Here is a 23,316-nt window from a genome sequence, read left to right on the forward strand (position 1 = left end):
GTGGTCATGTTGGAGATTTTGTTTGATGGGAGATTATAGGATTGTAGCATACCCTGTAATGGGTATAGAAGGTTGAGCCAATCAGTGGTCTTGAGCGTGGTGGGCTATAGATCCTGCAGGAAGGGCCTGGGCGGAGAGGGGGCCGGCGGGTGGTTTGTTGAAGTTTGTGTTCAATGAGAAAGGATCTAAGAAGAAGAGAGAGTAGAGCAGCAGAAGAAACAGAAATCGAAAAGAGAGCAGAGAGAAAAGTGAAGAGTAAATGTGGGGAGGTCTAAACCGGGGAAGGCAGTTGGATGCGGCGCTTATCGCTGACACATCTGAACCTCATCTACTATCTACTATTTATTGTCTATACTGAGCAGTTGAAAAGATCTAAAATATATTAACGGAACGCCTTTTGTCCACATAAATATCAACAACTCATAACCCAATTGTAAAAACCCAACCCACAGGAAGATCTATAGATGAGATAGCTGACCTTATGCCCTCCAGACACCAAAATATCCAAATCCCAAAAGAGAGAAGACCAAAATCCCAAAATTTCGATATAAACAAAAACGAACATGACATAACTTCATTCAGACATCGTGACAGTTTTGATAGAAACCAGCCGAGGTGCTGGTACAATGTAAATCATGATTCTTGATTGAAGATCTCAAGTATCCAAGACCCGGAATCAAGATATTAAGTGAAGAGTGCGTGAATTACTGGAAATAATCCTCGATACGCACCCATTCACGCGGAACATCCATACTGCGATTAACACGGCCACCAGGCGTAAGTGGGACATCGACACGACCCCGTCCCCGATCATCGTCCTCATGCTCCTCGTAGAACGATAACCGCGAGAAGTAATCTTCAAGCACACTCTCACGATCGCCATCGCCGACGATAGTGGTGTATTCCGGCGGGGGAGTAATAAGCGGCGGAGGAGGGGGTACATCCTCAAAGGGCGGGGGAGCATAAGACGGCGCGCGGAGAAGGTGCATCGGTCTGGGCGGGTTAAGCCCGCGGTCCAGGGCTGGGTTGGCAAGGTGGGCCTGTGGGGGCCTGGCGAGACCGCCCGAGCCGTTGGTGAAACTACGGGCGAAGGTGTGGCCTGTGGAGCCGCGGCGGGCGAGATTTGGGTTGCTATCTTCGCGGTCGGAGATTGAGGGGGTTGGAATTCTATCGCGGGGCGCGGGGGTGCGCCTGGGCAGCCGCATTCGAATTCTTGGGCTGGGGGTTCCGGATCCGTGGCAGGGTTGGTGTAGGCTGGGAGGTAGATGTTTGCTTGGGTTGCTTTGCAGGAGAGGATGTGGAAGGGGGAGTCGATGGAGATTTCGAAGTGGCGGCGTTTTGTGGGGTCTCTTTCATCGACCTTGGAGAGGCGGAGGACGATCTGGGTTTGTTAGTATGGGTGATAGTTGGTGTGGATGGGGGATGGGTTGCTTACCTTGATCCAGTGGTTGATCTGGATGTTTTCGTATGTTGTGTCGAAGTGGAGGCGCTGGCCTTCATCACGGCCCTTCATTTCGTGGCAGCTTGGGAGTTGGACATTGAATTCCATTTCAGTGGGACCGACGCCGGAGTCGTTGGATAGATTGCCTAGCAGATTCGTTCGGTTTCGATCCACGATCTCCTCGCCTCTTGCGGCAGCTGCGCGGTGATCCCAGTCAATGCCGCCGCCTGCAGTGACACGCATGGAGCTACCGGGGTATGTGCTCACACTAGGCGAGTCGGCGCGTTTCTCAAACAGCAGAACCTTCTTCGCTGGTTGCAAGCGATGGACACTCTTGTCTGCAGTCCAGTGCTGAATGTTCTCCGTCACGTACACCTTGATGCGGTGACATTCCACTTTCGCTAGTGGTGTCAACTTGAACGCAATCGGGATCTGCGAGCCCAACGGGAAGGACTTTCCTGAGATGACAATGTCATAATGTAGTTGGTCCTCCCAGTTCCGTGAGATCGCAATCGGTTCGACTTGTTCCAGCGATCCCTCGGCCGGGGTGCGGATCACTGGAATCTCCATGGTGCCCAGAAGGTTGGGTCGGAACGCGCCTGATCGTTCCACCATTGCTTCCAGATCATAACGTACAGATCCGAGATCTGTTTTGATCGTCTCAGGCAATGAGCCGTCGATGGGGAACTCGAAGCTGTAGAGGTAATCGCCCACAGGGAACATGCGGTAGTTGCGCTGAGGCTGGGGTTGGGTGGCCGGGGGCTCATTCCTGCTGAAACTGCGCGAGTGGCCGCGATTCGTCTGCAGGGAGAGGCGCTTGGTTTCTCGGCTGGTAGGTGGAGCGAGAGTAGTGACGGAGCTTCGATTAGAGAAGAGCTCTCGAGTTGACATGGTCACTACATCCTTGCCTGGTACGGCTGATATCGGTTTGGCGTGCTGGTAGTAGTGCGCGCCGTAATCATTCTGCATGAGAGCGGTATCGCCATGGTTAAAGTAGATCACGCCGTGAGTGACAAGATCCTTCTTATCGTGAAAATGAATCTTCTTGGGCGGGATGCCTACACAAGGGTTAGTTGATATCGAGATGTGCAGTGAGGACTGGACATACCATCTGGCCAGTCGGTCTGGGCATGGCCGCGGAAACAGATCGATATCTTCTTGATCTTAATGCACTTGGTCACTTTCAAATGTAGTTGTCCACGTAAAATAGCGGACTTTTTACTACTCGGGTCATGCTGGTCATAGCCCTGCAGATAAAGCACCGGCTCTGTCAGAGCGATACCGACAGAAATCCCACTGCCGGTAGCAACAATCTTCTCATTATGTAAGGGCGTAAACGGTATAGTCAAATCAGACGACGAGACATCCTGATCCGACACAGTCCGGGGCATCACCTCCGTAGTGGAGGAGGATTCGGAACGCATATCGGGATCCAAGTCGACCGATGTCGGCGGGGAGGAAGCGATGATAATCTCCGAGACTGGTCGTACACCACGCGGGGTAAGGCGTAGTGAAGGCGCCTGGACTCCAGATGAGCGCAAGCGAAGGAACCGCTTCGCGTTTTCACGTGGCCCCGCCAGCTTTCTGAGGATCGAGTCCCTGCGACTCTGTTTCGGGAAGGTTTCCTCGCGGGAGAGAGAATCGAGGGAATCGAAGCACACTGTCTGGCGACGAGCCGACCGGGATGGTAGGAAATTGGAGATGGTTTCTGTTAACGAGGGCGTTCCTGTGAAGTTCGAGTGGGTTGGACTAGTTGTTGCTGACCGCGAGCTCAACTGCGCGGGCAGCGGGAGGACGTTAGCTCCCATCATCGTGCAGAGTTGGGCATCGTGAAAGGAAGAGATGGGAATCCCATCTCATAGTCCAGAGGAAGGGAGTTCTAGGAATGTTGACAAAGACTCACCTTTGTGAAACCTGTCCCCCTTGTGTCCCTTCAAAGTAAGGAGTAAAAAGAAGCCCTGGAATTCTTGGGGTGTTGACTTCATAAGCGGTCCCAGATCATCCCGCAGATCCTTTTAGATGCAGGATTTGGCCGTGAGGGGGAATAAATGTGGTTCTTTGCAAATCCCTCCAACTATAATAGAAGAGTATAAAAAGTAAGAGAGGCGAACTATTAAAAAAGCCAAAGGTGCCCCGATCCACGGGATGGACCCAAGACGATGACAACACCATTGGCAAAGCCACGGCTCATTTCCGGCGATCCGATCCATTGGGCTCTGGAGAGCTTCTCCGTATAAAGCGGATCGAACGGCCTTTAGTCCCTCAATCTTCTGACCTTACGGTACTAATGCTCATTCTATGTAGGTAATGTATTCACGGCATTCACGGCATCTACGGCATCTACGGGTAGTTCGGGTAGAAGTCTGCGGGGATGATCAGTTTGTAATATTCTTATATACAACCAGGCTATGATACTTTAGTTATGTGTTATAAAATCTATAAATCCTTAGGTGGGAACTATATTCTCGAAAATATAAATCTCTACTTAATCGTAGGTATGATCTAAGAGTACGCGCAATACTGGTCACATGGATCAGCCGTCAGCCACTGGAGGAACCTTCCTCGGGAAACTCTGGCGATCCATACATGTACATGTGCAGTAGTAATTCACACCCCCTTCAATGTCTTATAATATTCATTATATGCACTGGTACACTCCTCAACCTAGGCATACATGACGACACGCATGTGCTTGACAACTGTTCGACTCGAGTGTACCTAGAATAGGTAGTCCCGTGCCGATGACCTCATCGACCATGGGCTGAGGCTAACTTAACTAACAACTTTAACTCCTCCACTGACAAGACAACGGGCCAGAATTAGAGGCCAAACCCCCGTCTGTGCTCCAGTTCTGGATTTTCTGATAGTCAATTTCCCCTGCCCTGATTTGGATCCTCCAGGGTGTGCCGATCTTCAACTGGGACTGCCTCTTACGTCATTGGGGTTCTTAACACCGCTTTTTGGCTCTGAGTATCTTATTCTTAAAAGGGGAGCTTAGCATTATAGTTATTGGCGCAGTTCGCGCTTGGCTGTCATTTCCATGTGAGCTTTACAGCAGTTTCAACCTTGGTCAAAGTCGAGAGTGCCCAGGTGCCCAGGTGCCCAGGTGGGACTTCAGCTTGTGCCTAGCCGTATTCGTTTCACGGTATGTATACTCCATACAAGGGCCCCATTCATATTCTCTGACTTGGAGACGGAGAGCTAGCACAGCCACAAGCCGGCTGGTAAAGGTAAAGGCACTGCACATGTCTCATAGGGCGTAAAGTGGAGTCTGCTATCCCCAGTGACAGGCAACGGTGTACATCTATGTGCTTTGCCATATCTCGGGTTGCAGAACACACTAGAAGCCCAGAGAATGTTCCAGCTCCGTGTAAATGGATGCTAGTGGCTTGTTTATTTCAAGGACTCCGCTGTTGATGCTGCCTGAAGGTAGGAGGAGGCACACGAAGTGGAGCTATAAATGTTTACATTGATACATTGAAGATACTCCGGACCTGGAAGCCTCGAATTTGCTTTTGCAATCCCCATTGATGGCTATGCAGTTCACATAGCGTGCTAACTGTGATGATCTTTCATGAGCGCGTCTGTATCTCAAAATACGATTTGGGCCATCAAGCATTGCAAGGCGAAAACATTGGTCAGGTTACTCAGACGTGACCTAGAGGTTACATACCGGAATATGATTCACCGGGTCCGTGTCAACTTAGAAAATTGAAAGGGCATGTGTACGTTACATTGTAAGCATGCCAAATTGTGGCCTAATAATTATTGGCAACAGCCGTTAGATAACACATCCACCGTAACCGGTGCTAGTAGTGACTAGTGAATTTTGTACTTTTATTGCCTGATCAGTGCATATGTTCCACAAGCCTGCCTATATGTAGTAAGTGCAGTAGTGAACATTACTAATGTTTTTGTTACCTTCGCTAACAAAACCATGAGACATCCTACACATAAAATGTACGGGGTACACTCATCCAGATTACGTGTCATAGAGACGACATATGCTTGAGATCACTAGTGCCGGATGCAACTGTGCAGATCGCAGGAGACTATTTCCCCACAAGCAGCACTGGCTATTGCTAATCTGCATCTCCGGCAGTGTACATGTAGAATTCACCTCATCCCCACCATCTATCATCTATCACATATCGTCGGATTAACTGAACCAATTGTCATCCAGCTCATTGACATTCATCAGACTATCCCCCTCAAGCTGATTGAAGTCGCCGCCATTTTCTCCGAAATTATCTGTGTCCATGAACAGATCGTCAAAGTTAGATTCGGCCGGTGCCATGAAATCATCCGTAGCATTGCCTTGTAAGAAATTGTCATCCCCTTCGGTCTTTTGCAGTTCCATGTCGAATGCACCGCCACCGGTGGAGGCAGTGGCTTCCATGGGCTGTGATGTGATCGGCTTCTCGGTAGCTCCCGTGGCGCCCGCGCCGGCAAAGTTGGATCCTGACAGGAATGCTTGATTGCCCATGTCGTTATCGTTGAAGTCGAGACTGAGGTCGAAGTCGTTGGTGCCGCCCGTGTCGTTGAGAACCGAATCGAAGTTGAGATCCTCGTTGGTGCCGGGAAATGCTGAGTCAGGTGCTTTGCTGTCGCTTTCCTTTTTGACGACTACGTGGTCATCCTGGATGTCGGGTTTTGTTTCTGGGGCTGGCTGGTTCACAGGAATCCCCTCCTCTAGCTTAAGTGCCGGTTGCTCAAGCTCCGTGCCGGACTCTACTTTCTCAACTAGGGGTTGAGTTTCAGGTTCCACTTTCTGGTTGACATCGCTCATGGCCACATCTTCGATGGGCTGATGAACAGCGCTGGTCGCCTTGAGAGCCTCATAGTCTTTCTCCAAGAATGCCTTGGCGATGAACTGTGGATGGTTAGCGAGGAAAAAGCAAACATTGACTTGGAATGCATGGAGTCACGGGAGCAAGCTCCAATGTCACTCACAATTTGTTCCGACAGGTTATCCAGGGCATTTTGGAAGCTGTCATGGTAGAAAGGGATGGATCGCTGCACATGGGCTCTGGATGGCATGGAACCCGACTTACGAAACACACGAGCGGTGTCAAGGAGCTAGAGAGTGTCAAGCTGTGTGTATTGAGAGGCATGCTTAAGCACTTACCGTGCGCTCTATGATACTTGAGAGGTCCCCAAGGGACTGTGGATCAGCAAAGCCAGCCATGCGTAGAGTGACAGTGATATATAGAAGTGATAGAAGGAAGAGTGATAGAAGAGAGGTCGTGCGGCTAATCCCGTTGGGGTTTGGTGTCCTCCCCCCACCCCTAGCGGCTAAGTCTCCCTTTACTCTTCTCTTTTCTTTCTTCTTCATCTCTCCATCTTTTTTTCCTTTTCTGTTTCTTTTTCTTGTTCCTTCTAGGTTTCTTTCCTAGTTTGTTGGGTCTTTCCTCCTTACCCTCCGATCGTATTATCTCCGTCACGGGCTCTCGGTGTCTCCTAGCACTGTTTATACCCGTTCTTTGTTTAGCTTCATCTTTGATCGGCCTGCTCCCCTTAATTCCCATCCTTTATACTATACTTTCCGGTCTTTCTTGCTATTGTGGCTTTCAGCGAAGCTTCTGGATTGTCTCAAACGCCCCGGATTTGACAGGTCGCCCACCGGGACCCCCAGTCTGACATTTAATCCCGACCACCACCTGCCTCATTCGCTTCCTCTGATCGCCTTTGGAATATCATCGACGATTCCTCCAAGAAGTCACAATGGCTGAAAACGCTCAGGCATCAGCTGCTTCTCTGCCACAGCCTCCTGCTGTCAATCAACAGTACGATGCTGCTCAAGGCAACGGCCAGGGCCCTCCGTCTCACATGCCCCCCGCCCCCGCGTCCCCCTGTGATCATTCCCCAGAATACCAATCCGATCCCGACCGCCATGTCCCCCATGTCCGGAAGCAATATGATGTCTCCTACAAGCGCTGGAGGCTACGTGCGCCGAGCCGCCCCCGAACCAAACAAGAGAGCTCTCTACGTGGGCGGACTGGATCCAAGGGTGACTGAGGACATCTTGAAGCAAATCTTTGAAACCACAGGCCACGTGCTCAGCGTGAAGATCATTCCGGACAAGAATGTGAGTCCTCCTGACGGGCATCCCCTGCATCGTGCATCCCCCGTGTGCACCGATAAAACTCCGTGGTACTCCACCAGTTGTTGTCTTTTCCCCGAGAGAAAAAAATGATCCGTATCTGACCTTGTTGTTTTCTAGGGCCAATTCACCACCAAGGGCCACAACTATGGTTTCGTGGAGTTTGACGACCCCGGTGCCGCTGAGAGAGCCATGCAGACCCTGAACGGCCGCCGGATTCACCAATCGGTGAGTTCCCTTTATTCCGGTAATCTGGCTTTGTTCTGACTGATTTGAAGGAAATCCGCGTCAACTGGGCCTACCAATCCAACAGCACCAACAAGGAGGATACCTCTAACCACTTCCACATCTTCGTCGGCGACTTGAGCAATGAAGTCAACGACGAGGTACTGTCACAGGCCTTCTCTGCTTTCGGTTCAGTATCGGAAGCCCGTGTGATGTGGGACATGAAGACTGGTCGCTCCCGTGGATACGGATTTGTCGCTTTCCGCGATCGCGCTGAGGCTGACAAGGCTCTCACTTCGATGGACGGTGAATGGCTCGGCTCTCGTGCCATCCGCTGCAACTGGGCCAACCAGAAGGGTCAGCCTTCGATCTCTCAGCAGCAGGCTATGGCTGCCATGGGCATGACTCCCACCACTCCTTTCGGTCACCACCACTTCCCTACTCACGGCATCCAGAGCTACGACATGGTGGCTCAGCAGACTCCCCAGTGGCAGACTACCTGCTATGTCGGCAACCTCACTCCTTATACTTCCCAAAACGACTTGGTTCCGCTCTTCCAGAACTTCGGTTATGTTCTTGAGACTCGTCTCCAGGCTGACCGTGGCTTTGCATTCGTGAAGATGGATTCGCATGAGAACGCTGCCTCTGCAATCTGCCAGCTGAACGGCTATAATGTCAACGGTCGTCCGTTGAAATGCAGCGTAAGTTACTAATGTTCGGCCGTGTTTTTGCGTTTACTAACAGTCACAGTGGGGCAAGGATCGCCCTCCGACCGGCCAGTACGACACCTTCTCTCCCCAGCAAGCCAACGCCGGGTTCAACAACAGCCCTGCTGGATTCTTCCCCCAGTACGGTGGTCCTCCGAACCCTATGAACCAAGGTTAGCCTGCCACCTCCCTTCCGTCTGAACTATTACTGACAAGAATAGGTCCTGCCCCTGCTGGTCGAGGCTGGGACCAACAAGCCAACAACTTCACCGGTCCCGCCATGCCTGGTCAGGGTTATCCCCAGGCAGGTAACGCCGGAGGCTACGGTCGTGGCCAGCCCATGTCCCCCTCTGGCAACTGGGACCAGTCCAACAACAACTTCAACGGAGGCTACCAGGCGTAGCTCGGTTCTTCGTGAACAGGTTGCAGTCGGGTTACTCGGCTTTCGCTAACAGAACCAAGTTGTCTTAACATGTTTTTGCTTCTTGTCTTTCTTCTCCATAGCACCTCTACAATTCCCCATCTCCGTTGATATTTCTTTCTTTATTTCTCTTTATTTCAAATTGTCTCCTGAGTGGATTTTCAAGCGAGCAAACTGCTTTTGTCTGAAACGGAATTTGTGTCTTGCGCACCAATACCCCAAGTCCACTGTGTTGATTTCGATCTTTTTCATTTTTCTTTCCATTAAGCGTGCCTTGCGATCAAGGGTTCCTTGGATTTTTTTGGCTATGCTCTCAAATAAAAGCGCCCTCCCTACTCTCTCACCGCGTATTTGGACTGCTTGCTTTTCTAGTTCATCATTCGAGTACATGTATTATTTTACTTTGTGATTTTGTCAGTCTTTTGATACTATTGGAAGATGAGCTATGGATGACATGGAATATCCGTATATGCTGTGATGAATTTCCTTGCGTGACACCTTTGGCGTTTTAGCCCAGATACCAATTTGGTTTTTCTGTTTAGATGTTTGGATTTTGTTTCTAGCATGCATTGCATTGCATTGGCCATAGACCATGTTTCTTGATGTGTACTGCGAGTATTGCCCAACACTACCGTACATGTAGTTATAAAACCGTCCCAATAAATGTAGTGGTAACTAATCCGCAGTCTTTTACCTGAATCTTACAGTGCAGGGGGAATCGGTGCCTGACAAAGTAGGCCACATCATACAGCCACTTCTCACCGTATACATACATACAGTATACAACTTCCACTCAAAGCCCCTGAAACGAAGCATTCCCCAGATCAGTGGATTGACGGCAACTTCCCGTACCAATGGAAGCCAACAATGCGGACCTGCCACCGTCCGACGGTTCACCCAATCGCCGATCCAGCCACAAACGCAGCCTCTCAGCCTCTCTACTCGCACGACTCTCCTTCCTCAGCCCCATGGACCCCCAATCCAGCATGCCAACAAACGAGAGCGGACAAAGCAATGCAAGCAACAGCGGAAGCACAAGCACAAGCAGCCGCGCAATGTCCGCCGCGCTCGCGCAACGCCGCACGCGCCGCCGCCGTGGCTCACTCCGGAAAACAGCACTACTAGGCCCAAGATTAGAATCACGAGAAAAACGAACCTCAACCTCCGCCAAAATTGCCGCCGATTCAAGTCGCGCAGACACTGCCACATCCACATCTACCTCCATATCCCGTCTCCCCACCGATCCCGATCACTTCCCACACTCCTCCCTAAAGAACCACCAACCCTCCGCAGAACATGGCCCCAAATCCCACCCGCGCGCCAGCATCGACGACGATGCAGACGCAGACCTGGGCTTCTTCCACAATAATAATACACTGAAAACGGTTCGGCCGCCGATAACACGGCGGCGGCAGAGCGTGGCGCGGCAGACACTGCACGGCGAGGAAACAGCCACAGACGATGAGGACCTGGTTTCGTTCCCGCGCCTGGGTTCAAATTCAATCATGACGTCCGGAACTGGGAGTGGGACGGGGACAAGTCCGAAAACCACTGCTGCCGCCGCTGGTCTACACATCTCCACGCAAACGCAGTCGTCCAGCCCGGACGCATTCTACCCACTTGCACCACAATCCGAAACAGCATACAGAACCGTCCACAGACCGAAGTCTTCACCGTTAGCTTCGAACCCCGTCGAGATGAAGAATAATGGTAATAGTGCGGATGTGGACTGGGACTACTCGGAGACGGAATGGTGGGGGTGGATTATATTGATTGTGACATGGTTGGTGTTTGTTGTTGGTATTGGGAGTTGCTTTGAGGTTTGGAGTTGGGCTTGGGATGTTGGTGAGACACCGTATGCGCCGCCGGAATTGGAGGATGATCCTACGTTGCCGATTGTTGGGTATTATCCTGCGCTTATTATTCTTACCGCTGTTATGTCTTGGGTTTGGGTTGTTGTTGCTTGGGTTGGGATGAAGTATTTCAAGCATGCTAATATTTCTGGGGAGGATATTTGAGTGATTTGGGGTTGTTTTGTGTTGTCTTGTTTGTTTAAACTATACCCTTGTCTTTTTGAGCGATATATTTCATACTCGGTTACCTCTTATGGACCTCATTAATCGAAGGAAGAGCTGCTTTTGCAGATTGATTTCATGATCCAATGTCTATAGAACTGAATAACAAGTCGAAGAAAGGCCAATGCCTGATTCAATGGTATCCATCTAGCTATTTAATCTAAAAAGCACCAGGTATATACAAGACACACCACCTAGCCATGTAACAAAAATATCACAAATTCGACTCCGTCGCCAACCGCCTCAATCTCAACATACTATCTTGCAAAGAAGTCGCAATCAACGAACCATCAGGAGCCCAAATGAAACTCTCATGCACCGCCCGATTCTCCGCAGCCCTAGGCGTCCACCCCTCCTGCACAAACCACTTCATTGGTAACTCCTCACTCCCATTCCCAGTCCCAGTCCCAGTCCCAGTCCCAGTCCCAGTCCCAGTCCCAGCACCAGTACTCCCCCAATCAACCATCCTCAACGCCTCCCCATGCAAATGAACAATAACAGTAAGCGTCAGACTAGCCATCTCACTCCAAGTCCGAATTCCCAACGCCCTAGGAATAAGCAACAAAGAATTCTTATCACTAGAATACATATGCGCGCACACATAAAGATTATCATACTCACCCGCCTCCTCCCTCTCCTTAACAACCTTCCACCCAACATCCCCATCGAGTTCAGGCGACCCCTTAAGCCGATACTGCGTAAGCTGCCGATACCGCTCAGGCTCCTCCTTAACCAACGCTGAACCATTGAAAGACCCCATATCAGTCTTACGCACGTCTAGCCCGGGGAATGGCCGTTCGGTTATATTTCCATGTCGGACATTCTCAATCCACCAGTCTGCATCGACGCTTGGACTTAGGGGTTGGTCTTCTGCGGGCTTGGATGTGAGGATTGAATTGAAGCGTGTTTGTGCTGATGAGGGCTGATGGTTGAATAGGCGTTGTTTTTCATCGCGTTTGAAGCTGCAGATGGCTGTGAAACAGATCTTGCCGTTTTGGCGGGCGTCGATGGAGCGCGTGCTGTACATGTACCCATCGCGGATGTGTCGGACTGTATATGTGTATGGTGTGTCTAGTTTTCCGGGGAGGATGAATGTGCCTGTCATATTCTGGTTTGTGGGGTTAGTTTTTGTTTGTGTTTGTGTTTATGTTTCCTGGGTAGCGTGGGCTTTTTCCTTCTGCTTTTTTGGGGATATGGCTTTGACCTCGAATTGTAGGAACTTACATGGATTACGAGTCCCCGTTCGACAGTCTTTGACGCTGCGTATGCGGATTGCGCATAAACATGTCCGCCGAATGAGCGCGAGCCCTCGCCAGGAGGAAATGGCGCTGCCAGAGAGCGGAATCGTTCGATTTTGTCTGACCCAGCTGAATCTTCGGACGAGATGTATGTTGTCTCGAGTCGTTCTAATGACATCAATTCAACGAATGAATGCGGGGACGCCGGTTCGTCACTGGCATTGTCTGGGGCCCGGTGTTGTGGAGACATAGGGCAAGAAGACTCGAATTTTCGATCTATTAGATCTTTCGATTTCAACTTGGGGGCTCAAGTTTTCCGAAAATGGTACTTGATACTCCGTATGAGGCGTTGAGGTGCGGCCCGGTGATGGTACCTGTACCTGTCCGATCAAGGTTGTCCCTGAGTGATCGGCGTGAATATTGTTCACTAAAGTGCGGGGATGTACACCACTTGCTTTGAGTGGTATGCCTGACAGTGCGAACTGAGCTGAACTGATACCGAGTGTTGGAAAGGAAATTGAAGTAGACGTATCGGATTTGGTACCTCGGACGGGACTGGCCGATACCTCGGCTAGTCACGCGGCACAATCCTAAGGATGTCGAATGTGATATTTGAGGGCCAAGATATGTTAAAGGACATACAGGTGTATGGGACTGATGGCTTTTAAAACACTTCAGTGCACCTAGGGGACATGGCTGCGTGTTTGAAATTAGTTAACCGTGATTGGTTATGTGGAGGCGTTCGAGAGCCTTAGCGCTATAAGTATTGAGATCCTCGTTTCTATATAACGTTAGCAAAAGGACTCATTCAGCTGGCGATAAGCTTCATCTGAAGATACTGGTAAAAGCCCACGAGGTGTGGAAAAGCCGTGGAAAAGATGCGTCCGGCACACTTTTATATATGCCGACAGAATCTATGTTACTCAAAGCAACACAAAGACTTGTAGATCAAACTGGTATTTTGTACAGTATACGCCAATCGCGCTGATAGTGTCGAATGGTAATCCCAATGCCCGTGCAATAATGATACAAAAACAAACAATAATGCAAAAAGAAAAACCAAATCCACGCTCCAAAATCTGATATCGACAGCCGAACAAACGTCAGACAAAGAATTAGGCCGATTAGATGGTGTCGCTGATCTGGCGAATGTTGTTCCACCCAACTTTGCCCTCGACATTCTTAATCTCCTCAAGCTTGTCGCCCAGCTTAACCACGGAGAAGTTGATCATACGGGGGTCGAGACCGAGAGTCCGGCGAACATTGGACTGGACAGGGCCGGAGGCATCGAAGCGCATGATGAAGTGGTGACCCTCAGAGTATCGGGCCTGATGTTTTGTGGTGACCCGGGGCAGGCGGAAGGCTCCCCAGTTGGTGAAGCCGCGGACAACACCGCCGGAGCGGATGACCTGGGCACCGGCGTTACGGGCAATTCTGCAGGGAGAATATTAGTATTCGAGATGACCGATTGATGGAGACCGCGATGGGATTGATTCAGACGTACTCTCGCACCTCGTTGAGGCTGCCCGGGCGGACCTATAAGCGGAGCGCGGGTTAGCAAATTCAAACAATAATATGGAGACAAGTGCGCAATTCTCGAGAAAACAACGTACAATGGCAATCAGCTCGTACAACATGGTGCAAACCCGATGAGAGACAGAAATGAAGCATTTGAAGCCACGCAAAATCCAGCAAGGTTCGGCCGGCTTATCAGTTCTTGGCATTCCTTATCGGAGCCAATGCGTCAACGAAACTCCGCCGGGGAAGCTCCTCTCTCTTCCTTCCCTACTTAAACTCTCCCCTCTCCCCATTTTTCCCTTTCCAACCCTTCAATCCCTTCAATCCCTCCAAAATGTCTTCCGTCGCTCGCGCCGTCCGCCCCTTCGCTTCTCGCGTGCTTGCCCAGAAGCCTCTGGCTCCCGCCTGCCGGGCTTCGCCCGCTTTCCGTTTCCCGCGGGGAACCAGGAGCTTCTCCCAGAGCCCTCTCTGTGAGTACTGTGTGCCCCCAATGCTGTCCAGGAGGGTATACAAGATACTCCGGCTGGCGACGAAGCCTCACAATGCTTGATATATGCCCTCCGGGGCTATATGATGTCACATTTGACTAACGGCGCATCAATTCGCATTTCTAGCCCAGCTGAAGAAGTACACCGAGTCGCACGAGTGGATTGAGTTGGCCGACGGCGGCAAGACCGGTTAGTTGGGCCTCTCCCTTGTCAATTGGACGCATACCCTCGCCCTCGACCACACCACTTGGTTCGAAGTGGCGCATGCATATTATACTGTCCACTATCATATATGAATAGCGGGGTAGCTAACATACCATTCCACCCTCTCCAGCTAAGATCGGTATCACCGACTACGCCGCTCACTCCCTGGGTGATGTCGTCTACGTCGAGCTCCCCGAGGAGGATCTCGAGATCGCGGCCGGCGAGCCCGTGGGTGCCGTCGAGTCCGTCAAGTCTGCTTCCGATGTTCTCTCCCCCGTTGCGGGCAAGGTCATCCGTGGTAACAGCATCCTCGAGGATAAGGCTAAGACCATCAACGAGAGCCCCGAGGGTGAGGGCTGGATTGCTGAGATTGAGGTTGCTGATGCCGCTGAGCTTGAGGCGCTTCTTGATGAGGCTGCTTACAAGGCTACCATTGATGCTTAGATTTGGATTTGTGTAGACGAGACAAGTGATATATAATGCTTGCTTAATTTTGATGTGGTTGGAACTTATTCCTTTTTTCTTTTTTATTTGTCATGTGTATGTTTTGTTGTTGCTTGACAATGGCTGGTTTCCTTCAACGAAAGCGTTTAGACTTGTCGATTCCTCTGTGGATTGGCCTACTGTTCAACAAGATTCTGTTCAAAGTAAATCGCTTTTTAACTTTTTTGTAAACTTATGGTTTACATATCTATATCGATGCATGTATAGCTCTCGAACAACATAACATTATAAAGCGGATTAATATACCAATGAGTATGGACTATTTAATGGGAACATTACAATCATCACGTCTATACAGGAGGGATAGTGTCCCGACAGATAGGACACTGAAGCCGAAGTCTCATCCAGCTTTCCAAACAAGCAGTGTGGAAAATATGCCGACAGGGGGTAACCATGTACGTACGACGACTCAAGATGCTCGAAGCCCCATCAGCGACACTGCTCCCACCACCAGTGGAAGGCGCTGGAAGAACAGGAACCTCGATATCCTGCATGCAAATCGCACAATCGAATATAGCCTTCTTCCGATCTTTCCGCTGCTTATCTTTATCATCGTCCTTGAAATCACTGACCAGATCTCGCTCATCAGCCCGCAGTGATGCAATCGATAACATGCCACCGCCAGCTTCGAGATCTTCATCTGTACCAGAAAGATCACGCAGTGTGGGATGGTAGTCGTATGCAGGTGGCACCCAGCCTCGCGGTACAAAGAAGCGCGGACCGAGAATGTCCTGACTGGCTAGGATCCAGGCCTGGGTCCAGACCCATCCGGTCATGACGAAGGCGCTTGTCCAGTCTGGTCGGATGAAGAGCACGTTTCCGCGGGCTGTGAGGAAGTACAGGAATGGAAAGAGGCGCAGGATACTCTGGCCGATCACAAAGTCCCAGCGGAGCGCCTTGCGGCAGTTTCGCATTGCGTTGCGGTAGATCTGCGGGACCCAAAATGAGAGGTAGACTGCTGCCAGCAAGCGTGTGTAGATCGAGCCGAGGCGTCTTGGTAGGAGGAAGGCCCAGACGGATAGGATAAGCATGCCGAACAGTGCAAAATAGAATCTTGCGTACATCGCCCCAACGTCGCTGCGTATTTGTCTTGGAGTTGGGGGCGTGGTTCGGGTGGGCGCAGGTGGTTCTGTCTCGTCATCCGGAGCATCTTGATCAGGTGGTAATATGACCGGAGTAGCCCCCGAGTCTCGTACCGCGGCAGCAGTCGCGGGTAAAGGCAAAGTTCCTGGGCGTGTAGTGGGCGCTGCTGGATTGGGCGCACGATCTTGTTCACGCCTTTCCGGCTCCTGCACTGCCCATATCTCCATCATGAACTTCATTCCAATATAACTTACAGAGAGGAACGCCAAAAATGATGCAGTAGTCAGAACCAAGAATGAGATGGCTGCGTAGAGTTCCAGGACAATGAAAGCCAAGACAAATGCATCGCCAAGCGCCATCAATGCGATGGTATAGAAACTGACCCGACTCCGTGTGGAAGGAGTCGAGGCTTCTTTGATTTGGCGCAGAAGTAGGGTAATTTGTGCAACAAATACACCGGAAACCACGAAAACGAGGCGAGCTGCGTATTTATTGTACTCTTCGCTTTTGGGTCCGGACAAATATAGCGTATCAGTCGGAGGGAAGTCGGGTGTTCCCTTGCTTTCAAGTATATATCCACAGTCCGGGGAGAAGACGACAGCAGACATGACCATCAGAGGAGGATCTGGAATCGGCGCGCCCATGGGGTATCTGAGCTCCTGTTCCATGCGCTCCAGTAATAATCGGTCAGCTGCAGCATCACCGACCATAACAGGGTGCTGCTGTAGGTAAATGATATGTTCACATTTCGGCGCGGGGAACTCGATTTGCTCTGTTCCTGCCAAAGAAGGCCAAGGGAATAGTGTCGGAGGTTGATTCTGCTTCTCCGAGATAGCGTCCGAGAGCGACTTGAGAAGAAGGTTATGGGACAAGTTGTATGAGTCGGCGGACAGCATGAAATGTGGCAGCGAAAAGATGCCCCCAAATTTCTCGCTTGAGGTAGTCAACACGATACTCCCGGTGTCAGGGAAGTGTATACCGAATAACGAAAGGTACCAGGTACTTCCCCAGAAGTCCTCACTCTCAACGGTCAAACTCGCCCTCATTTCTCTTGCAAGACCATCGCCCATTTGAAGCTCCTCGCCACCTCCCTCTTCAATATCGAAGTAAAAGGTACCCCCGTTGCCAGTGATATTGCGACTGAACTCATGAGTGAAGTATTCATGTTCTTCGGCGATGGCAGTGACGTTCAGAGTTGTACGGCGAGGCGGATCTTCAATCCGTCGTACCCAGTCTCCTCTCAGCTTTCCTGTCGAGTTGCGATATACGGGAAGGAGAAGCTTGGTCAAGTTCAGGGTAGGCGAGACAGTGGGGTCTTCTATACCACCTGGAGCTTCCAATCCGGCATTTGAAATGGCGGACTGCAATTGGTGGCGAGCACGGTCTTTGACCTGCGGAAACAGGTCCCATGCGTAGCTATCGTTACTCCTCAGCCCCTCAAAAGGAAGCCATCGCTCGGCCGGTGGATCGAAGTCGCCATATCTCGACCCATTCAATAGACGAAGTGCATGTCGCTCGCGGCCAAGCTCGCGCTGCCGTTCCCGATCCTCGTTAACCAACGGGGGTCTAGACTGGGAGCTAAGGAGGAGGTAGAAAACCAGCAGGAAAAAGAAGAAGGAGCCGCGGTTATCCATTGATGCCACGGGGTGCCGGCATTGGACTCTTCAAAGACAGACAACGGTAAGCATCGCGAGAGAGAAAAGAAGAGACCCAGAAAGGGCCAGGGCGCGCGACTAAGTTCTAGACTGAAGCAAGACGGGAAAAAACCAATGAATGACGAGCGCAATAAGTAGATGTGCTTCCGGGATGGAGTTGATGATGTAGTCGACCCAGGGTCTGGGCGGGCGCCGCTCTCTGCTGACTCAGTTTGCCTGAGACACAAATATAAACCTTGGAACTGCTCTATGATGCAAGTACCCCGGAATTTACACCCAGGAAAGAGAGAAAAGACAGACAGAATGAGGAATCTATTCCTAAAAATAATTTTGAAAAGACACAAGGAGTGCCATTGCACCCGTGACAAGAATTGCTCACTAGATGCGAATACCCGAATGCTGATATCAAACCGGTTGAATTTTGGTACAAATAGAAAAACGCATACACACAAAAACCATGTCCATTACTAAGGACTGCTGCTTTATGAGGCAGCAGCCAGGACACCCTCGCTCTCTTCGCGCTGATCCCTCCGTCGGCGCTTCTCGAGAATGGCCTCGCGGCGCTGTGCAAGCATCTTCAATTGTCTGCTCTCAACACCCTGCATCCAGTAGCCGAAGCTACCACCAACACCAGCGAAAAGAGGGTAGACCCAGAGGGACTCCTTGGCGAGGATAGGACGCATCTCGATACCGAGTTGCCAAAGGCGGACGGCGATGCCTGTGGGAAGGATAAAGTTAGGTCACATGGTCTTAATTCCCCGTAGAATGGCACTAAAATAATAAAGGATGCTGCGATAGAGTACCGAAAGTCGGAGAGGGGTATATCACGTACCGAAGCCGCTCCAGAAGAGCACCTTGTGAACCATGATCACGGGTGGGCGCGGGCAGGTGGTTGTAATTTGCGGGCCGGGGGAGTTCCGTCTCAAAAGGTAGACGTGGCGATTGGGTGGATTGAGTAATTCAACACCACAGCGGCCAGATTGAATGGAGGCGGAGTTATGAAGTTGCTGTCGCAATGGACCAGGAGAGACGAGGTTGAAGCAAATCAGCGGGCCGGAGTTCCCAATCACGGAACAACCATTCTTCCGGTGCCTAGGTTATCGCTTATCGCACGCGACCTGAATCTCTCTTCAGGCTTGTCTTCAAGCTGTCATTATGGCTTCTGAGATGGATTCTTCTCAGGCCTTAGAGGCCGATACCTCTACGAATAAACGGCCTATTGATATCGAAACCATGGGGTGCAAGAAATTCAAGACTGAGGACCTGCCCTTTACTCCCGTGCAACATGCAGCCATGGATAAACTCCGCCATGCGTTCAAGAAGAAGGGCTATTTCGATCTTGTTCGCAAGCAGCTCTGGACCGGCTTCAATGAGGGTGTATGATTATTTCCATATCCTATGTCGCGCATCCATTTTCTACGTTGCTAATTCTTTCTACCAGGAACCCAGGACCATGTTTACCAATGAGCTGCTGGCGCTCGCCGAATCAGAAATTGATCGTGAACCCGCCCTGCTTTCTCGCGAGAGAGGAAAAGCCGCGACTTTGATCGAAGGAGCTGTTGATCGTGGTGATGTCTATAAGAATGTGGAGAACTCAATCGACCAGCTTGCACTAAAACACGCCGACTTTATCCTCGAATCCCTCCGCGAAATCCGCCGCCAAGAAGTTGGAGATGAAGTCGCTATGCGCGAACTCGAGGCAGGAAACAAGACCGATGCGGAATACGATGCCCTTGTGAAAATCGACCGTGATAGGCGGGAGAAAATATGGCAGGAAGAAAAGCGCAAAGAAATGGAGCTCGAGGAAGAGCAGCAAAGGATCAAGGATGAAGAGCTCCGCAAGAAGCGCGAACTTGACCGACAGAAGGAAGAAGAAGACAGGGCTCGAAGAAAGGAAATCGATGAACAGAGACGAGCTGACCGTGAACGCCTGCGAGAGGAACAACGAACGCTCGATGACCAGCGAGAAAGAGAACGACAAGAAAGATACGAGCGGCGGAGGCGAGAAGACCGAGATAGGGACCGCTACTGGGACCGTGATCGCAGTCGCACCCGCGACAGGGAACGTTTCCGTGATCGTTCTCCTGACTGTCGCCCGGATCGCGGCATATCTCCTCGGCCCCGGGACGTGAAACGAGAGAAGTCCATCGCTTCAAAGGACCCGACTCCAGCCCCAGTGGACGAAAAGTCATTGGAGGAGGCTGCTCTGCAAATGCTCCTGAAAGAAGGCGAAGAACTCGCGGCCAAGGCTCGAATGAAGCCAGAGTTTGATTTCGAAGAGGCTGAAGCCATTGAAAATGGCTTGAAACCGGCGTCAGCAGCGGCCAAGAGTGCCAATGACAAGTACTCCAATACCTCAACCAGAGCGGCCAGCCCATCCCGCCATTCCGAAGCAAGGCGCGGCTCAATTACAGATCGCCGGGAGCCGTCTCGGCATCTGATGCGTGATCGAAGCCGTAGTCGCTCGCGCCGACGACGCACATCTCTGTTTGACCGCCGTGACCGGTCCCGAGACTCTGTGAGATCCCGTGACCGTGACATGGATTCGCGCCGTGGTTACCGTGACTTCCGAGATAATCGGCCCGATGATAGAAGCTACAGACCGAATCGTCGGAGCCGTAGCCGTTCCGTGGTCCGGCGTGATCGAGCACAGTCTAAAGACCGTGACCGGGATTTTGACCGACGCCCTGACCGTAGCCGCGAGCGAGAACGAGAATATGAAACGTACCGTCCCAGGCGACGAAGCCGACCTTCTCGTTCACCTGTTCGTCGAGGTTCGCGCAGCCGTCGCTCGCGAAGCCGTTCTCGGTCTCGCCCTCGAATCCGGGCCCGAGACCGTTCTCGATCCCGTTCTAGGTCCGTCCGACGGCGTTCGCGTTCTCGGCGTCGCTCTCCTTCCCCCACTCTGGATATCGACCGCTACGTGCCTTCCACGAGCAACCGAAGCAAGTCACCTAGGCGCCGGGTCCGGACCCCAGAGAGAGAACGAGAGCGAGATCAGCGACCACGAATGGGTGATATTGACCGTTACATGCCGCCCTCTGAACGAGATGATGATGCGGCTCCCATAAAGGAGGAAGACGTTGAGGCTGTCGCAGAAAAGGAGATAAAGAAGGAACCAGAAGATGAAAAGGAAAAGGAAAAGGAAAAGCCAAAGCCAAAGCAAAAGGAAAAGGACACAGAAGATCGTCGACCTCGCCGACGAAGTCCAAGCCGTCGAAGAAGCCGCAGTCGCAGACGAAGTCCTAGTCGCAGGCGGAGTCCCAGTCGGAGGCGGAGTCCCAGTCGCAGGCCTAGTCCTAGTCGCAGAAGAGATCGCAGTCGCCGAAGGAGCCCTAGTCGTCGACGCAGCCGAAGCCGTCGCAGAAGTCCAATTCGTCGGCGCAGTCGTAGTGGAAGGAGGAACCGGAGCTGATGCCATGCGCAATTATGTTTGTAATATTAATACCGTGTATGATTATGGAAATGAGAATACTTGCCATGTCTAAATGTCTCTACATGCTGTGCATAGAAGATAAGCTTATCGCTTATCGCTTGTCGGTGCTCCACCAAAAAAGTTGAACTCAAACTCAACTTCTCTTCGCTTCGTCTTTTACACAACTGTCAGACTGGCATATACTATCACGTCTAATAGACTCAAGATCGGTCTTTCGACCCATGACCACAGTTCAGTGCAACACAGCCACCTAGAAATCTCTGACCCCCGGCGACAAACCTCCCCAAACACACGAATCATGCAAAAAGAAACACAAAAACCACAGGCGGCAAAGAGCCAAACCTCGAACAAGCCATCAAAAACAATGAACCTAACAGATCGCACGGCCCGCCGCCAACGCGCCTCATACCCGCCCTCAGACTCAGACCCAACCTCATCTTCGGGCTCCTCATCCGAAGACTCCAGCGAAAGCCAAAGCGGAAACGAAGACGAGGACCACTCCGACCAAGAAATGCGTGACGAACCCAGATCCACAGCAGCAAACCCAGCCGATCCCTCCTCGTCACTACCGCATATCGGCGGCCGACCCAAACCGCGCATACACCGCATGAAGGGCGATTCGGAACTCTTATCGCGGCTTAATGCTTTCTTGCCGAAGATGAAGAATGCGAATGAGGATTTGCAGAAGGAGATTGAGGCTGGGAGGGTTGGGGATCTTGTTCTTGATAATGCCGATGAGGGTGGGGAGCAGTATATTGAGATGGTATGATTCCTTCGTTATCTGTTTTGCGTAGGGACTTTACTAATGGGAAGATTGTAGGATCTTGGTCTTGGTGTCCTGGAAGAAAAGAAGGAGGGTGACTCGTCTAGTGAGGATGAGGATGATCGCGAAGATGCGAAGACTGGTTCTGGTGCTGCTGGGAATACATCTCAAGAGCTGAAGGACTCTGATATCATTGGGAAGCTTATGGGAGGTAAGGGTAAGAAGACTAAGACGGATAAACCGTCTATTGAGGAGATGGCGGAGTAAGATGCTGTCTGATGTGGCTTGCAATGTCTAAGATATTGATTCGGATGTGTGTACTTACTGTACTGATTCATTTACGGCGATTTACCGGCCTGTCATTTTTTATATGCATATGGGCTACATGTTGTCATCTTTAGCGTCTTGATATTTTGCTATTTTTTTTTTTTAGAACCATCCATGTGAAGAAACCCCTGAAGGTTACCAGCAGTTGAAAGCCGCTGCTGACGAAGGCGGAATACCTCCTTATGATCAATTCTCGGAATCCTAGAAAATGGTCAATATGTGACAAATGTTACAACAAGTTACCAATGTCTATAAGTTCGTCCGTGAGCCGTTGCCAAGATCCAAGTTGAAGCCCTGGGACAGAGTTTGGAACAACACTGTTGTCACTCCTCACTGCCACTCCTACCCCTACAAACTCTTCTGCAACAGTATGTTGATAGGGCTGTCATTTACAACGCTGAGAACGTCTCGTGTCGAGCGAACGCCACGGCTCAGTAGCACTCAGTAACGATCAGTAGCAACTTATCAGGGCTATTGTTGTGTTACAGTGTTCTATATTGAACACTCCAAAACACCCAGTGACATCACTTACTTTGGTGCTGCAGTTTGATGTGCCACTAACTGCATCAATGAGGTCCGCCACGGCCTCCGCTGGACAGAGCAAACCTCTCCCGAGACTTACACCCAGGCTCTTGACAAAGGAATGCGAAATGCGTTATTGCACGAGTCGTATGGAGACCTCAGCTACCTGTTCATCGAGGAAAACGCTCCTGTGGACGTTTTTACTCCCCAAGACCTATTCTCCATGGGCTCATTGCAAGATCAACCAGCGCGGCCTATTCTTTGCTCGTCAACGTTTACGACTTCTCCACCTGGCGTGTAAGAAGTTCGATCTCGTACGCTGGTGTCTAGATCACGCGGCCAAGTTGGGACGACGGGCAAGGTCCGGATTCAGACCATCCCCCTGTTCTCCAATCCGTGGCTGAGCGTGGGAGCGTCAAGATCTATAAGTTTCCCCAGAGATTCGGGACTCGTCTTGGTCCACGCGACTTACACCTCGGCGCTCGGAGAGCCGGTATCGATTGCTATGAGATGCATTGGGGCTGCTTCCACATTTCCTTGGTGAGTTAGGTCGAGCTGTCAATTCTTTTGTTGAGGACGGGTGGGGATGACTGCTTCTTTATTCTA

General features: G+C 51.1%; 11 protein-coding genes across 11 annotated transcripts; 5 read left to right on the plus strand and 6 right to left on the minus strand.

The window, feature by feature from the left end:
- Positions 1–704: 704 nt before the first annotated feature.
- On the minus strand, positions 705–3,252 carry N7446_012973 (arrestin family protein; the record flags this gene model as incomplete). Its single annotated transcript, XM_058521715.1, has 4 exons — positions 705–1,040; positions 1,061–1,381; positions 1,436–2,499; positions 2,550–3,252. 4 exons carry the CDS (start codon positions 3,250–3,252, stop codon positions 705–707), a joined length of 2,424 nt encoding a protein of 807 aa, XP_058365192.1.
- A 2,348-nt stretch (positions 3,253–5,600) lies between these two features.
- Positions 5,601–6,629, minus strand: N7446_012974 (uncharacterized protein; the record flags this gene model as incomplete). The annotated part of the gene is made up of 3 exons (XM_058521716.1): positions 5,601–6,314; positions 6,395–6,520; positions 6,570–6,629. 3 exons carry the CDS (start codon positions 6,627–6,629, stop codon positions 5,601–5,603), a joined length of 900 nt encoding a protein of 299 aa, XP_058365193.1.
- Positions 6,630–7,232: 603 nt separating this feature from the next.
- N7446_012975 (uncharacterized protein) lies at positions 7,233–8,879 on the plus strand (the record flags this gene model as incomplete). Its single annotated transcript, XM_058521717.1, has 5 exons — positions 7,233–7,529; positions 7,665–7,772; positions 7,823–8,470; positions 8,520–8,649; positions 8,698–8,879. 5 exons carry the CDS (start codon positions 7,233–7,235, stop codon positions 8,877–8,879), a joined length of 1,365 nt encoding a protein of 454 aa, XP_058365194.1.
- An 872-nt stretch (positions 8,880–9,751) lies between these two features.
- N7446_012976 (PIG-Y family protein) lies at positions 9,752–10,915 on the plus strand (the record flags this gene model as incomplete). Its single annotated transcript, XM_058521718.1, has 1 exon — positions 9,752–10,915. One exon carries the CDS (start codon positions 9,752–9,754, stop codon positions 10,913–10,915), a length of 1,164 nt encoding a protein of 387 aa, XP_058365195.1.
- A 271-nt stretch (positions 10,916–11,186) lies between these two features.
- On the minus strand, positions 11,187–12,460 carry N7446_012977 (acyl-CoA thioesterase; the record flags this gene model as incomplete). The annotated part of the gene is made up of 2 exons (XM_058521719.1): positions 11,187–12,080; positions 12,197–12,460. The coding sequence occupies 2 exons, from the start codon at positions 12,458–12,460 to the stop codon at positions 11,187–11,189; spliced, it is 1,158 nt and encodes a 385-aa protein (XP_058365196.1).
- Positions 12,461–13,334: 874 nt separating this feature from the next.
- On the minus strand, positions 13,335–13,847 carry N7446_012978 (mitochondrial 37S ribosomal protein bS6m; the record flags this gene model as incomplete). The annotated part of the gene is made up of 3 exons (XM_058521720.1): positions 13,335–13,644; positions 13,715–13,746; positions 13,824–13,847. 3 exons carry the CDS (start codon positions 13,845–13,847, stop codon positions 13,335–13,337), a joined length of 366 nt encoding a protein of 121 aa, XP_058365197.1.
- Positions 13,848–14,062: 215 nt separating this feature from the next.
- On the plus strand, positions 14,063–14,864 carry N7446_012979 (glycine decarboxylase subunit H; the record flags this gene model as incomplete). Its single annotated transcript, XM_058521721.1, has 3 exons — positions 14,063–14,198; positions 14,343–14,405; positions 14,551–14,864. The coding sequence occupies 3 exons, from the start codon at positions 14,063–14,065 to the stop codon at positions 14,862–14,864; spliced, it is 513 nt and encodes a 170-aa protein (XP_058365198.1).
- A 350-nt stretch (positions 14,865–15,214) lies between these two features.
- dscA (ubiquitin-protein ligase dscA) lies at positions 15,215–17,641 on the minus strand (the record flags this gene model as incomplete). Its single annotated transcript, XM_058521722.1, has 1 exon — positions 15,215–17,641. One exon carries the CDS (start codon positions 17,639–17,641, stop codon positions 15,215–15,217), a length of 2,427 nt encoding a protein of 808 aa, XP_058365199.1.
- Positions 17,642–18,144: 503 nt separating this feature from the next.
- N7446_012981 (putative NADH-ubiquinone oxidoreductase 14 kDa subunit) lies at positions 18,145–18,528 on the minus strand (the record flags this gene model as incomplete). Its single annotated transcript, XM_058521723.1, has 2 exons — positions 18,145–18,380; positions 18,495–18,528. 2 exons carry the CDS (start codon positions 18,526–18,528, stop codon positions 18,145–18,147), a joined length of 270 nt encoding a protein of 89 aa, XP_058365200.1.
- Positions 18,529–18,806: 278 nt separating this feature from the next.
- On the plus strand, positions 18,807–20,849 carry N7446_012982 (BOD1/SHG1 domain-containing protein; the record flags this gene model as incomplete). The annotated part of the gene is made up of 2 exons (XM_058521724.1): positions 18,807–19,039; positions 19,104–20,849. Coding segments are annotated over exons 1-2 (1,968 nt in total), but the record flags the coding sequence as incomplete, so codon positions are not given.
- Positions 20,850–21,256: 407 nt separating this feature from the next.
- On the plus strand, positions 21,257–22,298 carry N7446_012983 (NOPCHAP1/New4 family protein). Its single transcript, XM_058521725.1, has 2 exons — positions 21,257–21,861; positions 21,919–22,298. Exons 1-2 carry the CDS (start codon positions 21,397–21,399, stop codon positions 22,126–22,128), a joined length of 675 nt encoding a protein of 224 aa, XP_058365202.1. The 5' UTR covers positions 21,257–21,396; the 3' UTR covers positions 22,129–22,298.
- Positions 22,299–23,316: the final 1,018 nt, after the last annotated feature.

This window comes from Penicillium canescens (genome assembly GCF_028828765.1).
Source record: "Penicillium canescens strain IBT 15451 chromosome Unknown utg000011l_segment0_segment0, whole genome shotgun sequence".
NCBI lineage: Eukaryota > Fungi > Ascomycota > Eurotiomycetes > Eurotiales > Aspergillaceae > Penicillium > Penicillium canescens.

Excerpts from the sequence above, each read along its gene's own strand:
- N7446_012983 (XM_058521725.1), top strand. The coding sequence starts at position 21,397 with ATGCAAAAAGAAACACAAAAACCACAGGCGGCAAAGAGCCAAACCTCG. Across the intron at positions 21,862-21,918 it reads GGGAGCAGTATATTGAGATG|GATCTTGGTCTTGGTGTCCT; the intron begins GTATGATTCCTT and ends GGAAGATTGTAG.